Genomic DNA, 26,085 nt, shown 5'->3' with positions numbered 1-26,085 from the left:
GTGGGAATGTAAATTGATACAGCCACTATGGAGAACAGTATGTTTTTTTTTAAAAAAAAAAAACTAAAAATAGAACTACCATATGACCCAGCAATGCCACTCCTGGGCATATACCCTGAGAAAACCATAATTCATAAAGAGACATGTACCACAATGTTCTCTGCAGCCAGGATATGGAAACAATCTAAGTGTCCATCAACAGATGAGTTGATAAAGAAGATGTGGCTCATATATACAATGCAATATTACTCAGCCATAAAAAGAAATGAAATTGAATTATTTGTAGTGAGGTGGATGGACCTAGAGTTTGTCACACAGAGTGAAGTAAGTCAAAAATAGAGAAACAAATACCATATGCTAACATATATATATGGAATCTAAAAAAAATGTTTCTCATGAACCTAGCGGCACGACAGGAATAAAGATGCAGACATAGAGAATGGACTTGAGGACATGGAGTGGGGCAAGTGTAAGCTGGGACGAAGTGTGAGAGTAGCACTGACATATATACACTACAAAATGTAAAATAGATAGCTAGTGGGAAGCAGCTGCATAGTACAGGGAGATCAGCTTGGTGCTTTGTGACCACCTAGAGGAGTGGGATAGGGAGGGTGGGAGGGAGGAGCAAGAGTGAGGGCATATGGGGATATATGTATATGTATAGCTGATTTACTTTGTTATACAGCAGAAACTAACAGATCATTGTAAAGAAATTATACTCCAATAAAGATGTCAAAATAAATAAATATCATAAAGATCAGAGCAGAAATAAATGAAAAAGAAATGAAGGAAACAATAGCAAAGATCAATAAAACTAAAAGCTGCTTCTTTGAGAAGATAAACAAAATTGATAAAGCATTAGCCAGATTCATCAAGATAAAAAGGGTGAAGACTCAAATCAACAGAATTACAAATGAAAAAGGAGAAGTAACAACTGATACTGCAGAAATACAAAGGATCATGAGAGATTAATACAAGCGACTATATGCCAATGGATGCTGTATGTAACTAATCATTAGAGAAATGCAAATCAAAACTGCAATGAGGTGTCACCTCACAGTGGTCAGAATGGCCATCATTACAAAATCTACAAAGTATAAATGCTGGAGAGGGTGTCAAGAAAAGGGAACACTTGCACTGTTGGTGGGAATGTAAATTGATACAGCCACTATGGAGAACAGTATGTTTTTTTTTAAAAAAAAAAAACTAAAAATAGAACTACCATATGACCCAGCAATGCCACTCCTGGGCATATACCCTGAGAAAACCATAATTCATAAAGAGACATGTACCACAATGTTCTCTGCAGCCAGGATATGGAAACAATCTAAGTGTCCATCAACAGATGAGTTGATAAAGAAGATGTGGCTCATATATACAATGCAATATTACTCAGCCATAAAAAGAAATGAAATTGAATTATTTGTAGTGAGGTGGATGGACCTAGAGTTTGTCACACAGAGTGAAGTAAGTCAAAAATAGAGAAACAAATACCATATGCTAACATATATATATGGAATCTAAAAAAAATGTTTCTCATGAACCTAGCGGCACGACAGGAATAAAGATGCAGACATAGAGAATGGACTTGAGGACATGGAGTGGGGCAAGTGTAAGCTGGGACGAAGTGTGAGAGTAGCACTGACATATATACACTACAAAATGTAAAATAGATAGCTAGTGGGAAGCAGCTGCATAGTACAGGGAGATCAGCTTGGTGCTTTGTGACCACCTAGAGGAGTGGGATAGGGAGGGTGGGAGGGAGGAGCAAGAGTGAGGGCATATGGGGATATATGTATATGTATAGCTGATTTACTTTGTTATACAGCAGAAACTAACAGATCATTGTAAAGAAATTATACTTCAATAAAGATGTCAAAATAAATAAATAAATAAAAGAGACAAGAGATATATCAACCCCTTCCAAAAAGCAAACAAAGAAATAAAGAAAACAAAAGCCATTAAGTAAAAAATAAACACGTTGAAGAAAAAAGTAAACAAACTTTTCCCCAAAACCATTGGGGAGTTTGGGGGTTTTGAGCACAAGACACTTGTTCTCCTTCCTTGGCCCCGCAATAACCCTCTGCTCCAAACTCCAACATTTCAGTTTATTTGGCCTCACTGTGCATCAGGCACATGAAGTTTGTTCAGTAACAAGATCATCGTGAACTATGCTCCATTGACCTTTCTGTTCCTGGCCTCTAAGTGTTGAAGGGGAGCAGAGTATTCCACTCCAACACACGCCTCTTTGGCATAAGGATTATCTTGAACTGGTTAATTTTAAGAAACAGTAGACACAGGCGAAACCCTAAAAACTGAGTAGAAGCTACACTCCTGTAAGAGACATTTGCGTTTATAAGAGTGTCTCCCTTGCTGCACCAGGAAGAGGAGGATGACTAAGTCTTTAGAAACTCTTTCCTGTGGAGAAGGCATGGATTTAAATCTGCATAACAACCTTACCCTTGGTCACTGTGTCTTTTGCTGGTAACCTCTCATAATTCCCCAGCCCAACATCTTTCTTTGGTCTTTAGCTGGATAAAGTCTTGAGCCATTTGGGGGAGTTACTGAGGTTTTTTTGGGGGTTTCTCCCAGGTAAACAGGGGGCTTACATTATTAAGCTTAAGCTTCTGTTTGTTTTTCTCCTGTTAACCTGTCTTTTATTACAGGGAAATCACAGCCAAGAACTTAAAAGCAGAGGAAAAATTATTTTTCCTCCCCTTACAATGTCATAGGCAGGGCTGTCTCAATACCACTATAGCATATCAACAGTACACATTAGGCACTGGATCAATACACCCTAAGTGCATAGGGAGATATGGCTGAAAAGGGAGAGAGGGGCTGGCTTGTGGAAGACTTCACATTCCTGAATAAGGAGATTATATCTTGTGAAAAAAGAGACAACAGGCTCAAGATGGGTCACTTGCGCTAAGCCTGTGTCACCAAACCAAGGCATAATGCCTAAACTAATTGCAGTTTTGTTACAGGAAGGGGGACCCCTTCGAGGGCCCGAGAATGGGCTCTTGTCTAACACTCAAAAATGAATTGTCCGAGGAGACACACGCGCTGACAAAGCAAGAGACTTGGAAGGAGGGCCCAGGTGGAGAGCAGCAGGGTAAGGGAACCCAGGAAAACTGCTCTGCCACGTGGCTCACAGTCTTGGGTTTTATGGTGATGGGGTTAGTTTCCGGGTTGTCTCTGGCCAATCATCTTGCTTGGCCCACATTTGGTCTGACTCAGGGTCCTTCCTGGTGGCATGCACATTGCTCAGCCAAGGTGGATTCCAGTGTGAGGGTTTCTGGGAGGCTGGTGTCTCCTCCTTCCTTCTGATTCCTCCCGAATTCTCCTGGTTAGTTTTCAGTGGCATCACCATGTTCCTTATCAGGACCTCCTGTTGTGAGACAGCTCAGGCAAGTGGGTCTAGCTAAGGCAGGACGTTTCGGTCAACAGTTCCCTAACCGTTTCAGCTTTTCCCAGGAATGCAGTTTTAACCAGTCATTGGCCAGCAGTCAGTGCTCAATTCTCAGCACTAGGAGACCCCTGCTTTCCCCCAAAGGAAGGTGACCTTGCCTAAAACAGTCCACTCTTTACTAGTAACTTCCTTGTTCTGCCTCCTTTTGGTTATAAAAGTCGTCCATCTTATACAGCTCCTCAGAGCACCTTTCTATTTGCTAGATGGGATGCTGCCCCATTCATAAATCATTGCATAAAGTCAATAAGATCTTTAAAATGTATGGAGCCGAATTTTTTTTAACAATCTTATACTTTATACTTGAGTCATTGACTTCACTGGAATGCACCTGGGACCTAGGAGAAAATGAGATAGCAGTGAGGCTGAGTTCAATGCCACAAGGCATGGAATGTTCCAGAGTGATAGGCTGAAGTCCAGTTGAACTACAGCCTTTCTGCCTGATTTGTTGGAGACACCAGAGTTAGGGATCAGCATCCCTTCTAGAGCTGAATTCCAATATAATGATATGGAATATGGTCCCAGCCAATCTCTGTGCATCAGTGATAAACCTTGGCTGAGTTTCTTCACCTGAGACACCTAGACTCTGCATTAGGACTCTTAAGGATTTCCATGTTGTGTTTAAGAGGTGCTGCAAATCCCCCCAAATATGGCACAAATCAATATGTATGTGCATCTGTGCATTTTTCTTCAATAAAGATCATACATCTCACCTGATTTCCTCTACAGAGAGACACCTCTCTGTGTCTCTGTTTCCTTATCCATAAACTAGGGTTAAACATATAGTTACCATGCAGGGTTATTAGGAAGATTAACTATGCTAATAGATACAAAGAACAGAATTGTTTTTGGTCTGCAATGTGTCCATAAATTTTAAGTCTTCCTCATCATTTTCCTTGTTCTTATTATTGCTGCCACATAGTTAGGACTCAATTCTCAGGCCCATAGTAGATGCTGAGGAAGGAGGATTTGAACAAGCTGCCTTCTCAAGCCCAGTCTTAGGGATTTTTGAATTTTCAGTATCAAAGGAATCTCTTACTTTGGAGATCTTAAGGCCATTCCAGTATATTCTTTAACCTCATAAAAAATGTGTGCCCATGGCTGCATCACCTTCCTCAGCCTGTCCCCACACTCATTTCCTCTTCACAAGGCACAGGATTACTCAGGGGACATAAAGTGCCTTTGCCTTGGTGACATCATTTTTCATCTCTCTCTGTAGAAAGTCCCCTTAGCATTAACAACCCAATTGTCATCTTCTTTTGCATGAAATGTACCTCATCCTGTAACTTGACCTGGTAGGAGTGTGATTAGTTAATTGATGTGGGCACCTGACATTTTCAGGAAAAAATGGATACCTCAGCCATCTTTCTTCCAATGCAATGGAAAGTGATTAAGTTTTGGTGGTTTCTCAGTGGGGGACAGCTGTTTTCTGGTGGATATTCAGAGACTTGCAAATTATAGATATTAAGCTGTTCTTGTCTGTCTTTTTCTCTTTTGTGGAGAGATGGCAGGGGGGAGGTCAGAAAGGACAAAGGGATAGGCTCTGAATAGCTTTTTTTTTTTTTAATCTCTATTCTTTGTAATAAAACTGTTCATCCATATTAATTCCACCTTGTTTGCGATGTGCATATCTGGCCACCGGCAAAATTGTGAAACCTCTAAAGTTTCCCTTCTCTGTCCTTGTCTTTTATATTCTATACGGCTTTGCCCCTTTGAGGGACTCTTTTTCACTCCCCTCAGTCCCCCAGAGCTCATGGCCATCATGTCAGGAGCTGAGAAAAAACACACAGCTCATGCACACTTAGGTAAAAAATCACCATCACTGGCATCTAGAAGAAGACCTTCCCCTCCTCCCCTCCCTGAGGACCTACAAGGTAGTGAGGCTCGCAGTGTCTTTCCCTCTTCATCTTTTCTGGGTCATTCGAAAATATTTTCTGGGTGTTCTGGAAATCAGGTGAGGTGTACGATCTTTATTGAAGAAAAATGCACAGATGCACATACACACATATTGATTTGTACAGTATTTTTGGGGATTTGCAGCACCTCTTAAACACAACATGGAAATCTTTAAGAGTCCTAATGCAGAGTCTAGGGCAGGACTTCCTGTGCGAAGGCTGGGATAAGTGGGGAGGGCAGGCAGAGGGATGGGGCTTCTGTCAATATTACTTTATTCTACATTCTTTCCCAAGACATAAAACCAACAGTGGAAATATATCTAAAAATTGGTATTAGAATAAAAAGAAAGTGAGCATTAATATTATCAATGCACATACAGTGTTTTTGTTGTTGTTTTTCTTTCTTAATCAGAGGGTGCTGAGAGATAAGACACATACCATGACACCATTATGTGTCATAACATGACCTAGTAACTCTGTCTTAAGGGAAAAAGAAAAAAACCCAAACAAAACAAAAAAAACACAATGTTTGGAGAAAGACATTTTCAAGTGGAGACCAAGCTGAAAGGTTACTGTTGGCCCATGGGAATTGATTCAGGGTTACTCTTTATAAAGTTTTTTTTGTTTTATTTTGTTTTGTTTTGTTTTCTAAGGAGTCCCTAACTCAGAGAAGAGTGAACCCTTAACCATGAACTTCTGGATACACATTTAGAAGACAGACACATGTTTGAAATTTTATGTTTCATTTGAACATTCCATGAGACTTGAAATTCTACTCCAGAATATGTCTGTATTTTCCTTAATGTGAATTTCTTAACCCTTGAATGAAATTGGTGCTCCAGGAAATTTTTTATTTTAAATCGTGTGTGTGTGTGTGTGCTGTTTTAAATTGTGTGTGTATGTTTCCTCATTATCCTTGCTTCCTTCTGCGGTGAGGATGGTGCTAAAACTACATTTGAAAAGCTGGGGTTCAGAGCTGAGGTCACCCTGAATGATAGATGTCCCCAGACATGCTGTGATCATTTCACAGCATCCATTATGATAACAGTTGAGGAGATATGAACAGCCAAGGGCTTTATAAAAAAATTTAAGCAAGAGTAAAAGCAGAGAGAGTAACTACTGACTAGGGGTCAATATAAACCATTATCTCCACAAGGAGGCCTTGGGGAGGTAGATCTCCAGGCTAGTGGGATGCCCTGGTCTGTATTCTACCATGGTCCATATTCAGGTGTTGAACATGTTTTTTTCACCAAAGGCTAAAAGCTGTTCCTAGTTTGTAACTGGTACTCAAAAAATATTGTGAAATGATATGATTTCCTCCAATCAACCAGAATAGACTGAGAAACTATTAGCAGCTCAGCTCCTTGCCAGGGTCTACCATCCTGTCCTCAGTGGAAAGAACATAGTTTGGAATCAGAAACCAGGGTTGGATCTCAGGTCAACTTCATAGAGGTATGGACGTGGGCAGATTACTTAGCCTCTCTAAACCTCAGTTTCTTAAAAAATATTAACCACATAAATTTGTGGCATAAAGTAGCAGTAATGTATATGAACGACAAGGTCTAATACACAGTAAACAGTCAATAGTGGTAGCTACTATTACTATTATATTACTATTAATATATACAAAGAGACTATACAATATCATATTTTGTAATATATGCAAAGAGACTATAGAAACTGCAATTCTTCACATTGAATTGTAATTGGACGAATTCTGAATCAAAAGAAAGAGGCCAATAAAAGGCAGTATGTAATTAAGAGCTTAAAGATGTAATTTATAATGTATAGACTTTAAGAGTTTAGAGGAAAGCAAGAGTAATTAGGACTAGAGAAGAGAGGGCTGGAACTGGACCACGGGGGAAGATCTGTGTAGATAGAAGGAAGATGAAAGTTCATAGTTCACTCAATTTAGGAGAAACCACCAAGATGAAATTTTGCAAGATACCCTTGAGCAAAGTGAGGAGAACCATTTATATCAGTTGTGGGCTAATTAAGTAAAAACAGCAAGTGGGAGGGAAAAAAGGAGACAATAATGGCCTTTAAACATCTCTTTGGTGACATCCAGCTTGATTCATTTTAGACTTAAGGGTTTATGTGGTTATAAAACCTTCCCGTATCTCCTCTGCCACCCAGGGTTTTTTATGGCCGTCACACTGTGGTCCCCACAATCAGGAATAACATATATGGAGGAATGATTGTCCCATTCTGTACATTATATTTTACACATACATCACTGACAAAGTAGAATATGTACAAAACAGGGGCAGATGATGGTGGGAAGTCTGAGGAGGAAGAATCATGTCATCAAAATAATAAAGGAAAAGAAGAGATAAGAAGACCAAGAGAAATGGGTTTGCTGTCCTCAGGTATTTGCTGAAAAATGGTGTGAAATGGACCTTTCCAACTCCCAGTCCAGGTCACGTCCCCTTGGTCCCACTTCACATTGTGCCTACAGCACCCCTGTCATCTCTTGTTTGTGTAAAGTCTTAGGGACAGTCCAGCCAGGACATGACTCCTCTAAACAATAAAAATTCTAATAAGTATCAATATAACAAAAATATATGTATACAGCTTCTCCAAAGACACGCCTTATCTCATTTCTTATTCACAACAGCTGGTAGTCAGTGTGGATATCATCACCCGTATTGGGGAAAAATGTGGAACGATGAGCACAAAGTCACATGGCCAGTAAGTGGCAAAATCAAGACCGGATGTATATCTTCTTCTACTCTAAACATCCTTCTACAAGACTAGATGTTAGAAGGAAGGTGTGTGTGTGTGTGTGTGTGTGTGTGTGTGTGTGTGTTTGTATGTGTATGAAGGAAGGTGTGTGTGTATGTGTGTGTGTGTTTGTATGTGTATGAAGGAAGGTGTGTGTGTGTGTGTGTCTGTGTGTGTGTGTGTCTGTGTGTGTGTGTGTGTCTGTGTGTGTGTGTGTGTCTGTGTGTCTGTGTGTGTGTTGGGCATTTTTTTAAGTTAATACATGATGATCCATAAATGACTGACAGCTGAAACAGGGTTTCTCTGACTTTGGCTATCTTGACATTTTGGGCTGATAGTTATCCGTTGTAGGGGGCATTCCTGTCCATTATTGGGTGTTTACTAACATCCCTGGATTCTACCAACTAGATGCTAGTAGCAAGCCCCCAGTTGTCACAACACATCTCCAGACATTGCCAAATGTCCCCTGGGGCAAAATCATTTCCACTTGAGAACAACTGATTTAATACCAGGTTTAATTTGTTTTAAAAGAGAAGCCCAAGCTAAATTAATAAGCACTGAACACATATGTGTGCACATGTACATGCAAATATGGACAAAGAAACCTCCCAATGTCTTTAGGCTTCTTCCGGGAATCATACCTTCCCAGCACAAGAAGCAAGGTGCCATCTTGGCTTTCATTTCTAATGTGGCATGAGATTTGGGTGGTGTGTAAAATGAGACTTTCACTGGCTATCAAGCAGGGTATTTTTATTTTCCCATACACCAAATGACATCATTTCCCCAATAAAGACTCACAACACTTAGCTATAGGAACCCAATAAGTCAAATTGAATTTTCCAACAAAAATGGATATTTATCCAGAAAACATAGAAATCTTTACCCCAGACAATGTATCAACAAGGATGAGAGCATCAGTTGAGTTATACATTCTCCCCTTGAATTGAGATTTTTCACTTGCTCAGATGTTTCTCGGACTAACTTTACTAATGAATTTTCACAGTGGTTTAGTCCCTTGACTACAAAGCCACAGTCTGGACTTAATTATAATATTCTTTCCTAAGTCCAGGTCTTTCATCAGACCATTAACAGCTAGAAAAGATTTTCTGACATGACATCTAAAGTAATCTGTCTTGTTTATAAGTGACAAAACCAAGAATGCAATGTGTGTGGACACTGGTAGAGAAAAGCATATGTACATACCGTGCATATATACAGCACCTGTCACAACTATACTTTTACTTAAATGTCTTACCAGTTCTTTTTAAGCCAGAACATATATATATATCGATATATATTGCTACTTAATACCGCAAAACAGTGATGAAAGTACAACAGGGAATATCTCTATTGTAGACTCACAATTTTAGAAAGAATTTCAAATTGGTTTGATATATTAAAAGATGCCTGGATATGTGTGAGACACTGACTTTTGTTAAGAAAGATGTGAGCAACGTACAAATACATACATACACACACACACACACACACACACACACACACACACAGACATATATCATATCTCCAAAACACATGACACATCATAAGGTTCTTTTCAAAACAAAAAGTCAACAGCTCAAAACCAAAGGAAACACTTTGTAATTTTATGTTTCTTCCTGTATTCTTCACTGAATTAGATCACTGTTGAAGGAGCTCTGTTTCTCAGGTAACAGTAGCGTGTCCTAAATAAATCCCAAGGCCAAGTTGCTCATTAATCCCATGTGTACTTATTACCCATATGCTCATGTATCATTATCTCCTGATTATGTTACTGAAATGTCAAGCTGAATATGTTTGAAGTTTTGTATTCTGTCCATTAGGTAAAAGAGTCATGTGAAAGAACTATAAAAAAACCAAACTCACCATAAATCAGAATGCAAAGGATGCTTACTGAACGTCACCCTGAAACAGAGTCTCCACAGTGGGACACGTCTGCATGCCTCCCAACAGCATTTATTCATTCTCGTGGCAAAACACATTTGATTGCAGAAAGTATATAGATATTAATTTCCATCCAAATGCCCATTTCAATTCATTATCTAGAGAGGTAAATATTCACAAAGGTGACACCCAAGTCAGTACTGACCTTGGGGGATAATAAATTTTGACTTTTTCCAGAACAAGTAGTTCACGTAGAGTGTATACACATGTAAAATTCTACCTGGCATATTAACCATGAAAGAAAACTAATAACATCTCAAATGTATTATATATATGTGTATGTGTACATGTATATATGTGTATATATATAGTATTATAAATTACATATTATTTTATTAAGAATGCAGAGCAGGGAATTCCCTGGCAGTCCCGTGGTTAGCACTTGGCACTTTCACTGCCATTGGCCTGGGTTCAATCCCTGGTTGGGGAATTAAGATCCTGTAAGCTGTGTGGCACAGCCCGAAAAATAAATAAATAAGTTAATTAATTAATTAATTAAATTAAATAAAGCAATAGGTCCAATTAAAAAAAAAGAATGCAGAGCAGGAGTATTTGGAGTTCACTCATATGTGAGTACACTGTAGATGTCAATGCAACGTGTTGGCTGAGTAATATTCCATTGTATATATGTGCCACACCTTATTTATCTATTCATCTGTCGATGGACATTTAGGTTGCTTCCATGCCCTAGCCATTGTAAATAGTGCTGCAATGAACATTGTGGTATGTGACTCTTTTTTTTTAATTAATTAATTTATTTTTGTTGTGTTGGGTCTTCGTTTCTGTGCGAGGGCTTTCTCTAGTTGTGGGAAGCCGGGGCCACTCTTCTTCGCAGTGCGCGGGCCGCTCACTATCGCAGCCTTTCTTGTTGCGGAGCACAGGCTCCAGACACGCAGGCTCAGTAGTTGTGGATCACGGGCCCAGCTGCTCTGCGGCATGTGGGATCCTCCCAGATCAGGGCTCGAACCCGTGTCTCCTGCATCAGCAGGCAGATTCTCAACCACTGCACCACCAGGGAAGCCCATGACTCTTTTTGAATTATGGTTTTCTCAGGATATATGCCCAGTAGTGGGATTGCTGGGTCATATGATAGTTCTATTTTTAGTTTTTTAAGGAACCTCCTTACTGTTCCCCATAGTGGCTGTATCAATTTACATTCCCACCAACAGTGCAAGAGGGTTCCCTTTTCACCACACCTTCTCCAGCATTTATTGTTTCTTGATTTTTTTTTTTTTTTCAGTATGGGGGCCTCTCACTGTTGTGGCCTCTTCCGTTGTGGAGCACCGGCTCCGGATGCGCAGGCTCAGCGGCCATGGCTCATGGGCCCAGCCGCTCTGTGGCATGTGGGATCCTTCCAGACTGGGGCACGAACCTGTGTCCCCTGCATCAGCAGGTGGACTCCCAACCACTGCGCCACCTGGGAAGCCCCTGTTTCTTGATTTTTTGATGATGGCCATCCTGACATGTGTGAGGTGATACTTCATCGTAGTTTTGATTTGCATTTCTCTAATGATTAGTGATGTTGAGCCTCTTTTCATGTGCCTCTTGGCCATCTGTATGTCTTCCTTGGTGAAATGTCTATTTAGATCTTCTGCCTGAACGGTACACTAAGCAAACATGCAAGCATATGCTGACAATTAACACTCCAACCAGAACCAGAAACCAAGATTGAATCCAGATAGGCCACAACTCAATTTCGTGTGTGCACTTTCACCATGTCTAGTCACATTCATTAACATTAAGGAACACTGAGAGGAGCTCATGAAAGTTAGGAGATACAGACCTGAGATGACGGAGGGTGCATTCAGCTGTATGCTAGCTCTCTGCCCCTGTACTGTCCCTAAACCAGGCACACTGTCTGTACTCGGCTTTCACTTAATCTGTCTGTACTTTAATTCAGTTTATCAAGTAGTTGTTTTGCCATTCACTGTATGGCCAACATGAAATCCCCTTCTTTTGAAAAGGTCAAAGGGGTACATGTATCTTTTTTGAATTATAGTTTTCTCCAGACATATGCCCAGGAGTTGGATTGCTTGATCATATGGTAGCTCTATTTTTTTAGTTTTTTGAGGGACCTCCATACTGTTTTCCATAGTGGCTGCACCAACTTACATTCCCACCAACAGTTTTGGAGGGTTCCCTTTCCTCCACACCCTCTCCAGCATTTGTTATTTGTGGACGTTTTAATGATGGCCATTCTGACAGACATAGAGAACAGACTTATTGCTGCCAAGGGGGAGGGGGGTGGGAAAGGGATGGATTGGGAGTTTGGGATTAGCAGATGCAAACTATTGTGTAGAGAATAGATAAACAACAAGTTCCTACTGTATAGCACAGGGAACTATATTCAGTATCCTGTGATGAACAAGAATGTAAAAGAATATAAAAAAGAATGCATATATATATATGTATATATATATGTATGTATATCTGAATCCCTTTGCTGTACAGGAGAATCTAATACAGCATTGTAAATCAACTGTATTCAATAAAAAATAAAGTAAGTAAAAAATGCTCAAAAGGGAATATCTGGGATGGAGGTGGATAATTCAAGGACCTTCATAAGATAATCTTTTTTTAACCTAAGAATGGCTATTCACATTAAGAAGATCAAAATGAGGAAGCATTTGTTTGACAAGCTACTATCTTTTCAAATCTCTAAATGCCAATAAGATGCCCTTGCCCTGAGACTTATATAAAATAGCAACAAGAAAAAAACAGACTTTCAAAGGGTTAAAAATGGGCACCTGGACAGAGGTAATATTTAAAATATTTAATAACCTCCACATCAGGTCATCAACTGATGCAAACACCAGATGCAGGTGGCAAGCACCCAGGGTGGCCTTGCTGCTTCACACCAGCCAAGTGTTGGTCACCATTGAGGCCACCACCCCCACTTTTCCTAAAACCATCATATGCCTAATCACCTTTGCATGAAATTATAAACTTGGAGATTCCTACAATTACAGGTAAGGCAGAAGGCTTTGTGTGGTACTTCCATGAAGAATCAGAGAGAGGAGAGTCAGCTGAGTGACAGGATTCTGCATCTCCTCTCCCCATTTCCCCCAAAGCCGCCATATGTGTAATTTATTTTACATAGAAATTCTGCATAAGACTTCATTTTAGAAACCAAAACATTCTCCTCCTAAAATAAGTTTAAATATTTAAGGTCTTATTTCTTGGAGCACTCGTTCTTTCTGAGAGCTAGAACACAGCACTGATTTTTTTCCTCAGTCAGTGTTAATGACTTTGGGATCCACCACGTTTTTTCCTGATGGCAGCCATGGATGGAGGAACAGATGCAAAGCTGTGAGTGTGCTGACCATTGAACAAATCACTCAGCCTCTTCAAACCTAAGCAAGAAGGTCCATTGAGACACGTAAATAGCTGAAAAAGAGGACCAAGGCGACACAGAGACCTCAAAACTCAGCCAAACAATAGCCCAGGTCGAAGGGACAAAGGCAGGGGAGCTGGAGAATAAAGCACAGAATTCCTGGGTCTGGCTTTTCGTGCAGCTGGCGACGAAAGTTGGACGCAGTGCGGGGTGGCCTTTCTCTGCCAAGCGGACTCTCTGAGGCCCGCAGAGCACATGCTCATCATGGGACCTCGTCTGCAGTGGAGAGTCATGGTATTCAGCATGTGCTTGTTCAAAACCCTCCCTCCCATCTATCCCCACTGGGTGAAAGGAGGTTAGGGGCTGGATATGGGTTGAACTCTGCAGCCCGAAGACAGAAAACAGATCTGAATGCAAGCCAGTCCTTGCCTTATTAGAACATATTATCGAAGTATCACACAGAGGGGTTTTCTTATTAGCACCAACTTTAAAAAAAACAAACAAACAAACAATAAAACAGAACATCTATCTTACAAAATCTAGGAGGGGTACAGTATGATGGAGTGATGAAAATACTGTACTTAGAGAGGAAGGTCTCTAGGGAGCATGAAACAGGAGCAGACACACTAACAGTGGACACTAATCGTGGAATCCACAAGGGCACTAGTGATGGGCACAGAGCCTTAACGGTAAAGGCTTTAGCGAGTAAGACAACCAAGTTTTACAACCAGCCAGACTTACAGGAACGGTTTGCCACAGGGATTTCCAGTTATGGGGGAAGTGCTGCCTGCAAGGTTAGAATAAGATGACCTGCACATGCGGGAGGAACCTGTGGGTCTAGACTGATAAGGCATTTCTCACCCTGGGTCAGAGAGAAGGTCTGCAAGGTTGATCATCTCAAGTTCAAGAGCAGCTCAGCCTTAGTTTTGGGTTCAAGGGAATGGCAGATAGAGTGTAACAGAGTATGGACTCTGGAATCAGGGAAATGTGCGCTATCATCCTAGGGTGACCGCCTGCAAGCTATTTGCTCCTGGGTAAATCACCTGATGGTCCAAGCTGGCACATGCTCACCCTAGAATGGGGAGGAGGATAACTATCACATCAAACTGTGGGGAGGAACAGAATGAGCCCATCAGGTACCACCCCTAGCACGAGGTGTACGTTTGGAAGCCCTTCCAGGGAAGAAACACATCACTTAACTTTATCTCTCATCTTCAATGCTCTGACATTCCAATCTGCTGGTTTCATTTCTTGTGACTGCATCGAACGGTCCCTGATTGTTGTAGGAGAGGCATTAATCTCTCTTTTAATATCCTGGTGAGCTCAGCCCGTCTCCAATCAGAAAACAATCTGCCCTCGTTGACCCCAATCCTGTAACCTGGCAGAGCTCATTTACTCAAAGGTAAGCTCTGTGCATGGGGCAGCGTGTCGCCAGGTGACTGCCATGGAGTGTGGCGCAGACTTGGAGTGGGGCTGAGCAGACTTCTTACCCACAGCCCCTCCCAAAAGCCCCATTTCACCAAGTGGACTTGTGGGTTTCCTTTCCTCCTGTGAATTGATAAGCTCTTCTCACCTCCCATTATTGATTAAGCGTAATCTGCAGCCCACAGACCGGGCACAGTTGATGGGAAAGGAAGCTACCTGTTCCAAGATGAGAGAAGAGACAGGGAAGTTGTTCTCATTCATATAGGAATCCTAGAAGGTGTAAATAGGGGGAAAGAACCAAAAAGCTTAGGCCTGTGCCCCTGGGTGTATGTGGCCCTTTACATGGGTTAAGTGAATCAATTTTGCTCACCAATTTTTAATCAAAGACTGTGGGAAAATATTTTCCTCATAATATACACATGGATGTAGTAGGGAGCAGAATGCAAATTTGTCTGTTTAAGACAAAATTCAAGAAATTACATGCTTCAGCGGCCACGTGAAGATGAGCTCTCGGACTCCCCTGGGTTCCTCGCACTCTTTTTTCCGTCAAGCAGCACTTCAATGGCAAAGTTTAAAAAGGATTAGCCTCGGCCATAAAACAATAAAAAAGAAGTCATTTACTAAATGTTAATTGAAACAGGCAGAGTGAAGGAAGGGGGAGAGAAAAGAGAGAGAGAGGTGCAGAAAAGAGACAGGGAGGGGACAGGAGTAGAAGAACATGTGGAAGGGAAGGAGGTGGGAAGAAGGAAGAAAAAGAAGGAGCATCAAAAAGAAGGCAAGGGCTTCCCTGGTGGCACAGTGGTTGAGAATCTGCCTGCTAATGCAGGGGACACGGGTTCGAGCCCTGGTCCGGGAAGATCCCACATGCCGCAGAGCCGCTAGGCCTGTGAGCCACCACTACTGAGCCTGTGCATCTGGAGCCTGTGCTCCACAAAAGGAGAGGCCACGATAGTGAGAGGCCCGCGTACCGCGATGAAGAGTGGCCCCCGCTTGCCACAACTAGAGAAATCCCTCACACAGAAACGAAGATCCAACACAGCAAAAATAATTAATTAATAAAAAGAAGGCAAATTGGAGTGAAGGAGAAGAGACATTGAAGATAAGGAAGCAAGAGAAAAGACTCAGGAAGAGGAAAGAGGTGCTTAATACCATGAGCAGGACTAGAGTGGAGGACCCCGGTGCCATGGCTTTGATTTGAAGAGATACTACTATCTTTTGTTGTTGTTGTTTCTGGACTATGTGAACAGCAATCCAAATCTCCCCCTCATCAACTGATTTTCAATGAACAGCAGGCTTTCATGAATGTACGGAGAAATAAGTGCATAGTAGCCATTTCATAAGTATTTTTGAATGAAAGAATGATGCATTTGAAGGTGGCTTAGCATTAATAATGCATGGAGCATTGTAGCAGTACCTGATTTTAACCCAACATTTACAAGAACAAGAGAACACTTGTACTATGTATACACCAAAAGCAGCCTTCAGCAATACCCAGAAGGAAAGCACAGCTCTCTGAACCTTCGGATTTAACTTCCCTCTGCCCGAGTCTCCTGCAAATGGAGAGCTTAGGATACTGGGAACACTACATATACTTCTGCTCGGGTTCACTGATTTTTTTTCTCAAGGTCTGTTCAAGGATGCTTCTCCCTAAGGCTGACATCGTCTGCCAGGGTTTTCAGGGTTTTCAGGGGACATGCTCCTTACTTTTCTAGAGGAAGCTCTTTTCTCCACTCCCCTTGTGAGGTTCACTGGCCAAAGCCCAGAGGTAGGGATCATACCTGATCACACCTCGACAGAGCCCAGCAACTAAGTGAGGAACCCAGACAGTCACGTGTCTCTGTAAGGTAAGGACTGATTCTGCCCACAGTCCCCCTGACATCAGAGTTAAAATGAGAACATTTCCATCTGCCTCGGCAATCACTCAGCCCTGTGATGAAGGGAGAGTGAGCCCCTCCATCGGATAGGGAGGGTGGGAGGGAGGGAGACGCAAGAGGGAAGAGATATGGGAACATATGTATATGCATAGCTGATTCACTTTGTTATAAAGCAGAAACTAACACACAATTGTAAAACAATTATACTCCAATAAAGATGTAAAAAAAAAAAAAAAAAAAGAATGGAAATGTAGTTGTCCCTGCCTTGATGGCTATTGTAACTGATTTTGAGAGAATCCATGTTGAGGTTCATTGTTAATTGTAACAAGTCTAATTATTGAATTCCCACGTCATGTGTGATTTATACTGAGTTACTCATGTTATACTTACACTGATTCTATAGGGCTCATGTTAGTATCCATAGGAAATACTCACTGAGTGAGAGTCACATCAACCCAGAATTGTGTGACCTATGCCCTTTCTACTGTCCTCTTGTCACCTCCCCATTGCCCACCTGTTGTATAATATGTTCACCCTTGTAATACAGAGGGTCAGTCTGGTCAAAACCAGGAAGTTGGTAACACTTTTCTTGGACATTCTAAACATTCCTCTACTTTGCCTTTCCCCAACTCAGAACATTCTCTTCTCCTCCTTCAAACACCCAGCTCTATCTTTTCTAGAAACGTTTCTTTTGGAAAAGGTGTGTTTCTCTCAGTCCAGCAGAATTCAGTACAGATTTAAATTCCTATATTTTCTTTCCCAGTGAGGCTCTGTGTCTTAGGGCTTCTCTGTATGAATTGAAAGGCTTCTTCTCACATCTACAGGTTCAGGGACTAATGGAGTTAACAGAAGAGTTGTTTGGGGACAGATGGGGTGAGGGCGTTGGAATCCAGTGGGCTTTCCCAAGTGCAGTGGGTGGCAGATCTCTGTCAGGACTGCCCTTAGAATAGGTCTTGATGGAGGTTTCACATTTGGTTACTGTGCCCACATGCAAGGCAGCACCAGAATCCAACAGACGTTTTTCTCCCTTCTTTTCCCACCTTAACATAATCAGGCAAAAGCCAATGGTAATACCCAAAATACATGGCCACATAACCGAGAGTGGAGTGGGGAAGAGAAGAAGGAAAACCAAGAGGAAGGGAGGAAGGGAGGAAGCAAGGGGGAAAGGAAGGAAGAATGGGAGGGAGGGGAGGAGGGTGGAAAGGGAACTGAACATATATATTCATCAAACAGTAGCCTAGACTCACACCTACAAGCATCTGTCTGTTAGGCAAATCTCTTTAGACTGCTATTTGCCTTGGACAGTCTTCAGAAGGATATATCTGCTTCCAAAGGTGGAAAGTTAAAAATAATATACACCATGAGCTGTGTTTTGGCATTTTCCTTCACTTTCTATCTTCAACATTGCTGTTGTCGTCCTTTAAAAACTCAATCACTTCAGCTGATCCACGGAACAGATGGCATTAATCAACCCCCAAAGAATATGCACAAAAGCAATTAGAAATGTAGAGACATGGAATTTATGCCAGCAAATCAATTACCAACGATGGCAAATCAACATGGCTTACCCAACTTCCCCTGTTTGTTTTTCCACGGAGCGACCTCGGATAGTAGTAATGATCCTTAGTTTACCCCCCTGCCAGAGGGGGGATGAGAATGGGACGCTGAGATTTAATTGCATCATCCTTAATGACTAGTTCTCACTCTGCTGACAAAAACCAGCATAATTTACAGACTACAGGATGCATCAGGATGATGGATACAGACAGCATGGGCTGTATGGTGTCATGCAAATATGAAATATACTGTACTGAGAATATGGTCGTTTGGTATTCCCTGAGAAGAACTTCTTTTCAGAAAACAGAGCACCTTTTCTGCCATCTATAACTCTCATTTGTCAAAAACAGTGGGAGAAGCTACAGAATACATTTTAACCACAAATCTGTGCCTTCTGTGAGTTTACTAGCTCATAGATTCCTAGGGTTTGAGTTGACATGGCTCATGATTTTCTTTCTGATTCTTTATGACCTCTGCAGATTCTGAAACTTTCTTCCTTAGGCCCTTATTAATTATCACCTGAGTTAATGCAATAAGCTCTTCCCTGGCTTTCTTACTACTAGCCTTCTCCCGTTTTAATCTGTCCTTCACACGGCGATTTTTTTAAAAACAAAAATCTGATTACTATTAACTAATCACATGTGCAAAATCCTTTGATGACTCTCCATAGTTATAACAGTAAAAATCAAAGACTCCCATGTTTACCTAGTTGTCTAGTTTCTCATTCTACCCTTATGCCTACGAACCACTCTTACAAGTAGTCACCACAACACAGAAAGCCTGTAATAACCTCCCCTCCTTTCCCCAGCTGGAAAATTTGACTTTAAGTCTCGGTTTCCCTCAGATAGCCTGCCTTGATGCCCCAGCCAGTTTGAGATGCTCACCTGTGCCTTACATTACACTCTGCGCTTACCTTCATTATAGCATTTATCACTTTGATGTGATTAAAGATTTATTTTTCTGGCTGCTCATGTTCAAAGTTCCTTGGGGTCATGGACTCTATCTTCTTATGCATCTTTATTTCTCCAGCTTCACAGAAAAACTTGACTTTAAGAAAGAGAACCTTTCATTGGGATTCATTTCTTCAACAAGTTTTTCAAATATGTAACACACACATATGCTTAACACTTAAATCTTCTCCCAACCACAGCTTAAGAAGATGACATCAGAGACTCAGGATTATGTTATCAGGCAGTGTTGTAGGTTTGCAATTAAATAAGATCTTTCCAGTAATTTATGACTAAAGCCCCATTAAATAAACGTTTCCTCTTTATACTGACCCTGGGCTATGAAGAAGGACTTTTATAGCAATATATATCTATGTTTTTCAGACTATATAAGAAACACTCATTAAAATTGCAAAAGCAAGTTAGTAAAATTAGCTCCAAATTGGTACTGAGGTCAAATGAATGGAGAGACTTTCTCGTTTAGGAACAAGTAGCCATTTGACACAGAAATAAGATCATGCCAGCAAACTCATGGAAATGTTCAGCCCTGTGTAAAGGCAGGGGTCCATTTATCAGCTCCATATCCAGTCAAATTATCTAAACTTCTGTTCTTTCACTTAAAAGCTACACATGCTAACATCTTCTTAACATTTTCAAAACTAGAATAGGTAATACTTGTCACTTGAAAAAAAAAAAAAAACCCGTAAAACAAATACATTTTAAAAGATTCTAGCAGCTGGACCATAGAAGGATCTTAGTTTAGAAATGAAAAATTTTAGTTGGAACCCATTCATTTACCCTCTCATCCATGCATTTGCCCAGTATTTTAGATACTGACTACAGACATTCAAATAAAATATGATAATCAGGGAAATGTGCATCTAGTTGGGGAGATAAGGACTATAAGAAGCGTTATGGAAATATAGTAGTAATATAAAGAGACATTTGACCCAGCCTGGGGAAAGTGTGTTCGTTGGGGGAGAGGGGGATGGAGAAAGTGACAGAAGATAAAAATGTGAAAGGGCATTCTAGACCAAGCAGACGGCATATGTAAATAAATGCAAGGAGATGTGAGAAAACATGGCTCGTTTTGGACGGCGGAGTTCCATAAACTGGAAATAAGGCAATGTGGGAGGAGTGACTGGGATGAAACTTGGAGTGTTAGGCAGAGCCCATTCAGGACCAGCCTTCTGCTGAGAAAGGAAGCTCATACCTGCTATTTATTGATAATTAATATGTTTGGTCTGGCATCTATAGACTTACAAGACATGACGCCAACAGAGGTACCTTTTATGGCATTGTTGTGTGTGTGTGGTCACAAATCTTCAGCAAGCTTATGCCCTTTCCTTATCAAGTTTTAAACTCAAACTTGTAGAAGAAAAAACATCTGGTTCTCCTCCAGATATGAGGCTTCCTATCTTTGACCATTGTGATGTTCGGCATCTTGCATCAAATCTAGATTCCAATTGTTTGGTTGTTTTTTGAAGGTATAACTCAGGAGTTGGTTCTTGTGGAAGCGGCTGCCTCCATGCCCTTTGCTATGGATAGACTGCAGAGACTAACCACAGAGATCCCAAGGCAACGTTCTACAGATGCTCACACATAGACCCCATCAGAATGCATGGGAATTAATTTCATATCTTGCAAAGACTCTGATCTTTGGAAGTAGATAGATATAGGTCCAGATCCTAATTTTTTTTTTCATTGCTTAGCTTTATGATCCTGGGAAATTTATTAACTTCGATTAACCTTAAATTTAGTCATCTGTAAACCCGATTTAATAAAGTCTACCTGGCTGTGCTGCCTTGTCAAGTTATGCAAACACGGCACGTGGCGTGAGAGATACAAAGTGCATAGCAGTTAGTAGGAATTAAAACCCTATTAAGTTGTTATTCTAAATATAATTGCTTAACAATTTTGAGCACAATTATCCCAGAAGTATCCAAATGGAATGACCAGTAGGCAACATCAGCTGTTAAAGACAAAAATGTATTGGGACAAATAAGACCTTAATAATCATTTGATCCAACTTCTTAATACACCAACATCATTATAAGTCAATAACATTTATAAGGACATCTGCCAGAAAGTGTCAGAATTTTGATGAATGAAGACAGTTTCCCCTATGAATTAAAAAAAATGTCATTAGGCTCCAAATGAGTATACTGAAGCTTCAAAATAAAGCCTTATTGAATGAATGACTTTTGTATTCTGGCCTTTCAGGTAACTAGAGCATCTCCTCACTTTCCTATATGACAAGGATAATTAGCTTTGTATATATAGGTCATATTTCAGCAGAGTTCTGGCATGTAAGATAAAGGGCTTTGGTTCACCAACTAAAGGCTTTAGGAACATTGCAAACAATATCACGTTATTTTGTTTTGTAACAAATGGACACTGAAAAGTAAGGCAATCTAGTAAAGAGAAACTGGGTCCCACTAAAGAAAGAAAAGGCAAGAGGGGCAGGGAAAAAAGAAAACTGCAACTTAGAAGACAGTCATTCATTAGAATGAGAATAAGAGGTGGTGGTGAGTAAGGTGATTCTTATAGAACCTAACTTTCTTATAAGTCTACACCCTTGTGTGAAAATGGCTAGTCTAGCTGTTCATATTTTTCAGCTGTGGAAATATGAATATGGTTTGGAGACGGGGACTATACAGACAGAAAGGCAAGAGAGTTCGTATGGATGGTGAAAGACGAGCCCATTCAATCATGGAAAAATCTTCAGGACTCTTCCAAACGAGCATTATAATGCTTCTTTCACTTCGGATGGCCATAAATGCCACAAAAAGTATACTGCAAACAGCTTCCTGCTGAAGATAATCTGATGTTTGTTTATTTATAATATTACGTATTGATTGTGTTTGTGTGTAAGCTTCAGATAACTCAAGGTACAGTGCATCTCTTTATTTGAAGATCTTTAGGAATATGATTGACATTTTCCTGTATTTTCGATAAAGTTCTGCCTGTGATGAAAGGGATAAAGAGTTTTTTATTTCTCTCTCAAGGCTGTTATCTGTGTGAACCTAATATGTAGCAACAAAGAGATAAGATGTTTAGAGACCATCCAAAGTGACTGATTGGTCAGAATGAAGGCTCTTTATAACCATGTAACATCCAATTCTTGTAAAATAAAGTGAACAGCAACCCTATAAGTGTCTCCTGCATTCCTCTTATCTTTTGAATGCAAGTTCTCCCACTATAATAGTCTTTCAATGTACCTACTATTCAAAGAATCTCCTCTGTAAAATTTGAACTGCTGTTCTATTTGGAAGTAGATACATATCTCAATTGCTATTTTATACCTGAGCTGTGAGCACAGAAACGATGCATCACCTGATGGGCATTTGGCATCTTAGCTGTGGCATAACTAGGGCTAGAAGTCCTAGCATTTCAAACTCCTGGTTTCACTTTAACCAACTATCAAGTCACATCGTTTCTTCTTGTGTCAAAGGAGCTGATATTATATGTAAAATGGTTTCTCATTTAACATTGTCCTATCATATCTACATTTGAAATTAACTAATTCCCTCAGGGTAAACTCAAAGGAAGTGTGATAGCTATTTAATATGCTGAAAATCCGAAATTGGGGAATTTTCAGAGTTTTTATTACTGGTGGGTAATTATGTTCTCTGCACAGATTCATATTATCTATACTGTAGCTGGCCTTCTAACCTAACTTTATTTAATTTTGTTTAATTAGAAATTTATAAAATCTATAATTGGGTAAGCATTCTTTTTTCCCTTACAGCTAAATTCCCAAGTTTTGCTCAGATTATGAGAAAATTAAACACACATACACACACACATAAACACACACACATCCTACATACACACAGCAAAAATTATTGTTAGAAGAATGGAAGCAATTAAAAGTGGTTTTTACTTGAACAAAGTTCACAAGTATACCATGGAGCATCTTGGGTAAATAATCCGTTTCCAAGACAACTGTCATGAATGACTTGAAGTATTATTTCAAAATATAGAAATAATAATCTTGGGAAAAAATCTTCCAAATTATCTATAAGCTTACACAAATTGACTATTTGAAAGGAGATTTCTTTTCCTCATTAGATGCATCTAAATGTTAATGGGTTGTAGATAACTAGTAAGTCAAAGTGGACAATAAAAGTCTGGAAGAATTGTAGAATGTTCTTTTTTTTTTTTCTTCGAGGTTCTGCATCATAGGTTTCAAAGACCACCAGGATTGAATTCAGAAGTAATTTTCTGCTGCTATTTTATTGTTCACTGGATTAAAACATTTTTTTTGGCAAAATAAAAGCATTTAACATTATACTTTAGGAACATTGACTCCAAAATATTTAGCGAGCAGCGTGCATTCAACTGAAATGCTGATTGGAAACAGGTAAATTAAACTGTCCCTGATGAAATACTAAAGATCATTATCACAAAGTTTTACTTTAAATGTTCAGAATTAGCTTTATTGCTGCATCAGTAATGATAAGCATGAGCCTTAAACTCATACCATTTAGGTTTTATGAGCATTATCATAACATTAACCATAATTCAATTAGTTTACAGAAAAAGCCGTGCTATAATTTTTTTTCCTCGCTCTTAAGGTGCTACATAAGGAAGCCCAAACCATATTTCTATAGAGTATGTTCTATTTATTTCACCCTTATTCCTCATCCCTCTTTCAGGGATCTTCAAAATATTCACTATTTTCAGGTAGGTAAATGTGCTAAAGGAAAAACACGGCTATTTCATTGCCACACCTTTGCATCATTAGGACAATACTGACCTCTAGTGTTTTAGGAAGTAGAGAAATTAACTCAGCACTGTGCCTAACTTCCTCTTACTGAACCACTTAGATGTTTTTCTAAAGCACCATGGGAACAATTTTACTTAAAAAAAGAAAAAAAGGAGGAGGAGGGGCTGGAGGATGTGGGGACAGGAGGAAGAGGAGAGAAACAGCAGATTCTACCCTGTCTCTCCCTATTCTCTGAAATAATTTCTGAACTAAGGTCCTTTGGCTCCTCCTTTTTAAAGAGGTTGACCTCTTCAGCACTCCCTTAGAATACAAACTTTAATAAAATCTTTATAACACATTTCCACTAACTATCGATTTTGGATCCCCCAAACTTCCAATCACAGATAGAAACACTGGCTCAGCTTTGGACCATTCTCAGTAAAGAACATTTGTCTAAGTGTCTGCCTTTGAGGTATAACCCTCGATTAAGTATCTCTTACTTAAGGTCCTCTTGGACCTAAGGGGGTGGGAAGTGAGGTAGAGAAACTTGTAAGTAGTAAGTGGTCCTCCTACCCTTCTCTAACAGTGATGGTTCAGAGTCCAAAAAAAAATAGTATCAAAACTGTTCCAATACGGTTAGATATTTCTGAGGGTCATGGTGGGGGTTAGCAGATAAGGGAGCACGCCCAGAAGCTTGAGGAACCTTGATAAACCATCTTTGGAAACAACACAGACGGCTTAATTGCATTCTTTCTCATTTAGGAGTTTCCAGAGCTGGAAAAACTTCCCTTTCTCTGCCTAGAGAGGCAGCTGAGCAATTGAGCTTGAACCTCTGATGGCTCCAGAGATTTATTCGAGTTTGAAAAACTAGGTTCTTTAAATACACAGTGCAGGTGGCACATCCCCAGGTGTCCAGCCTTCCTGCCTATTAAATTAAATGCCCTGCACTTGCCGAGGTTAGAGCTTGGACGACAAAGTGTACACTTAGTGCATACTCATTATGCGTTCTTTGGCACAAAGATTTTGGGGGTGGAGTGCGCATCAAAGCTCTTCCTCCTATAACAGGGTCAGCCATTGATCTTGTGGTTTGATTACATCGGGCCATGACTCTTAGGCCAAAACTCCCAACCCTATTAAACCGATGACCATTGGTTGCAAGATACCCCAACTGGAGCCTTCTGCCTAGGAGAGAGCTGAAAGCCATGGATTGTGAGGCACTGGGCATACTACAAATCCGAGCGAGGCAGCCGCATTCAGAAATGAGCCTCTGTCACCGAGTGCGGTGGCTGTGAGCATCTCTGTCTCTGGAAGCTCAGCCCCCAGTGCATCCAGTCTGAACCGGGGGCCCTGCTCGGGAAAAGCCCCAGCTGAGACCAGGCAGGCAGAGAACGCGGAGCTGACGGGAGGCGGAGGGTAGAGAACCTTCCCTTCTCCCCCGAACTTTGCGATTCGGGGAGAAGGGCAGGAAATCCAACGGGGCCGGCTCCTTCGAGCTCTGCTAACTTTTGGGATGGTTAGAGTGATAGAAACACACCAGTCAGCATTTTTCCCCTTTCCCCTCTGCTCAGAGCAGACACAATTGAACACGCTTGGACAGCTGAGTGTCTTTCCAAACGCCAGCGTTTCCCACCTCACCTACCCGCCCCCAGCTCCTGGAACTCACAATTTGCCGCTGTTAATCCTAAATGCCACAAGCCGGAGAAGAACAAAGTGAAAACGCTGGTCAGCCGTAGTCCAGAATCCATTTCCCCCGAGTAAGAGGTCCCTCCCAATCGAATCTCAAATTCGCAGGCGCCAGCCGCGGCTTCTTCTTTCTTTCTCTGTCTCCCTCTTTCTCCTCTGCACCGCCTGACCCCTTCCCACCCCCCCTTGGAGAGGCACTCGCGGCTTCACTCCATCCCGTGCCCAAACGCTCTACGGAAACCGTGGCGGGGGCTTCTCCGGAGCTGCGGAAGGAGGTACTGTCCCCGCAACGGCCGGCGGCAGCACTCGCCTTCCTCGTTCGTCTCTTCCTCCTCGGCCCCCTCCTTAAAGGTGCAAACCCCGACCCGACGCAACGGCAGGCGCCGAGCTCGCTCGACCGCCGACTGCACCTCGTCGGCAGCTAGAACTGGAATCAGCACCCGGGCGGCGGACAGCTCCTTATAGGCGAGCGTGGCGCGCGGCGCCGCCCCCGGCCAGGCCCGCCCCTCGCTCTCCGGTAGGAGCGGC

At 41.1% G+C, this 26,085-nt stretch overlaps 1 protein-coding gene across 1 annotated transcript in view; it reads right to left on the bottom strand.

Annotated features, from left to right (window-relative positions):
- CNTNAP5 (contactin associated protein family member 5) overlaps window positions 1-25,619 on the bottom strand; it is an 852,083-nt gene extending 826,464 nt beyond the window's left edge. Inside the window, exon 1 of the mRNA XM_024743412.1 lies at window positions 25,538-25,619. Within this exon, the coding sequence (XP_024599180.1) occupies window positions 25,538-25,619 (82 nt within the window). The remainder of the gene's footprint in view (window positions 1-25,537) is intronic.
- Between the last annotated feature and the right edge of the window lie 466 nt (window positions 25,620-26,085).

This window comes from Neophocaena asiaeorientalis, unplaced genomic scaffold (assembly GCF_003031525.2).
Source record: "Neophocaena asiaeorientalis asiaeorientalis breed wild unplaced genomic scaffold, Neophocaena_asiaeorientalis_V1.1 scaffold187, whole genome shotgun sequence".
Taxonomy (NCBI): Eukaryota; Metazoa; Chordata; class Mammalia; order Artiodactyla; family Phocoenidae; genus Neophocaena; species Neophocaena asiaeorientalis.
The sequence above is the reverse complement of the archived record's forward strand: the minus strand, read 5'-3'. Positions and strand labels throughout refer to the sequence as shown.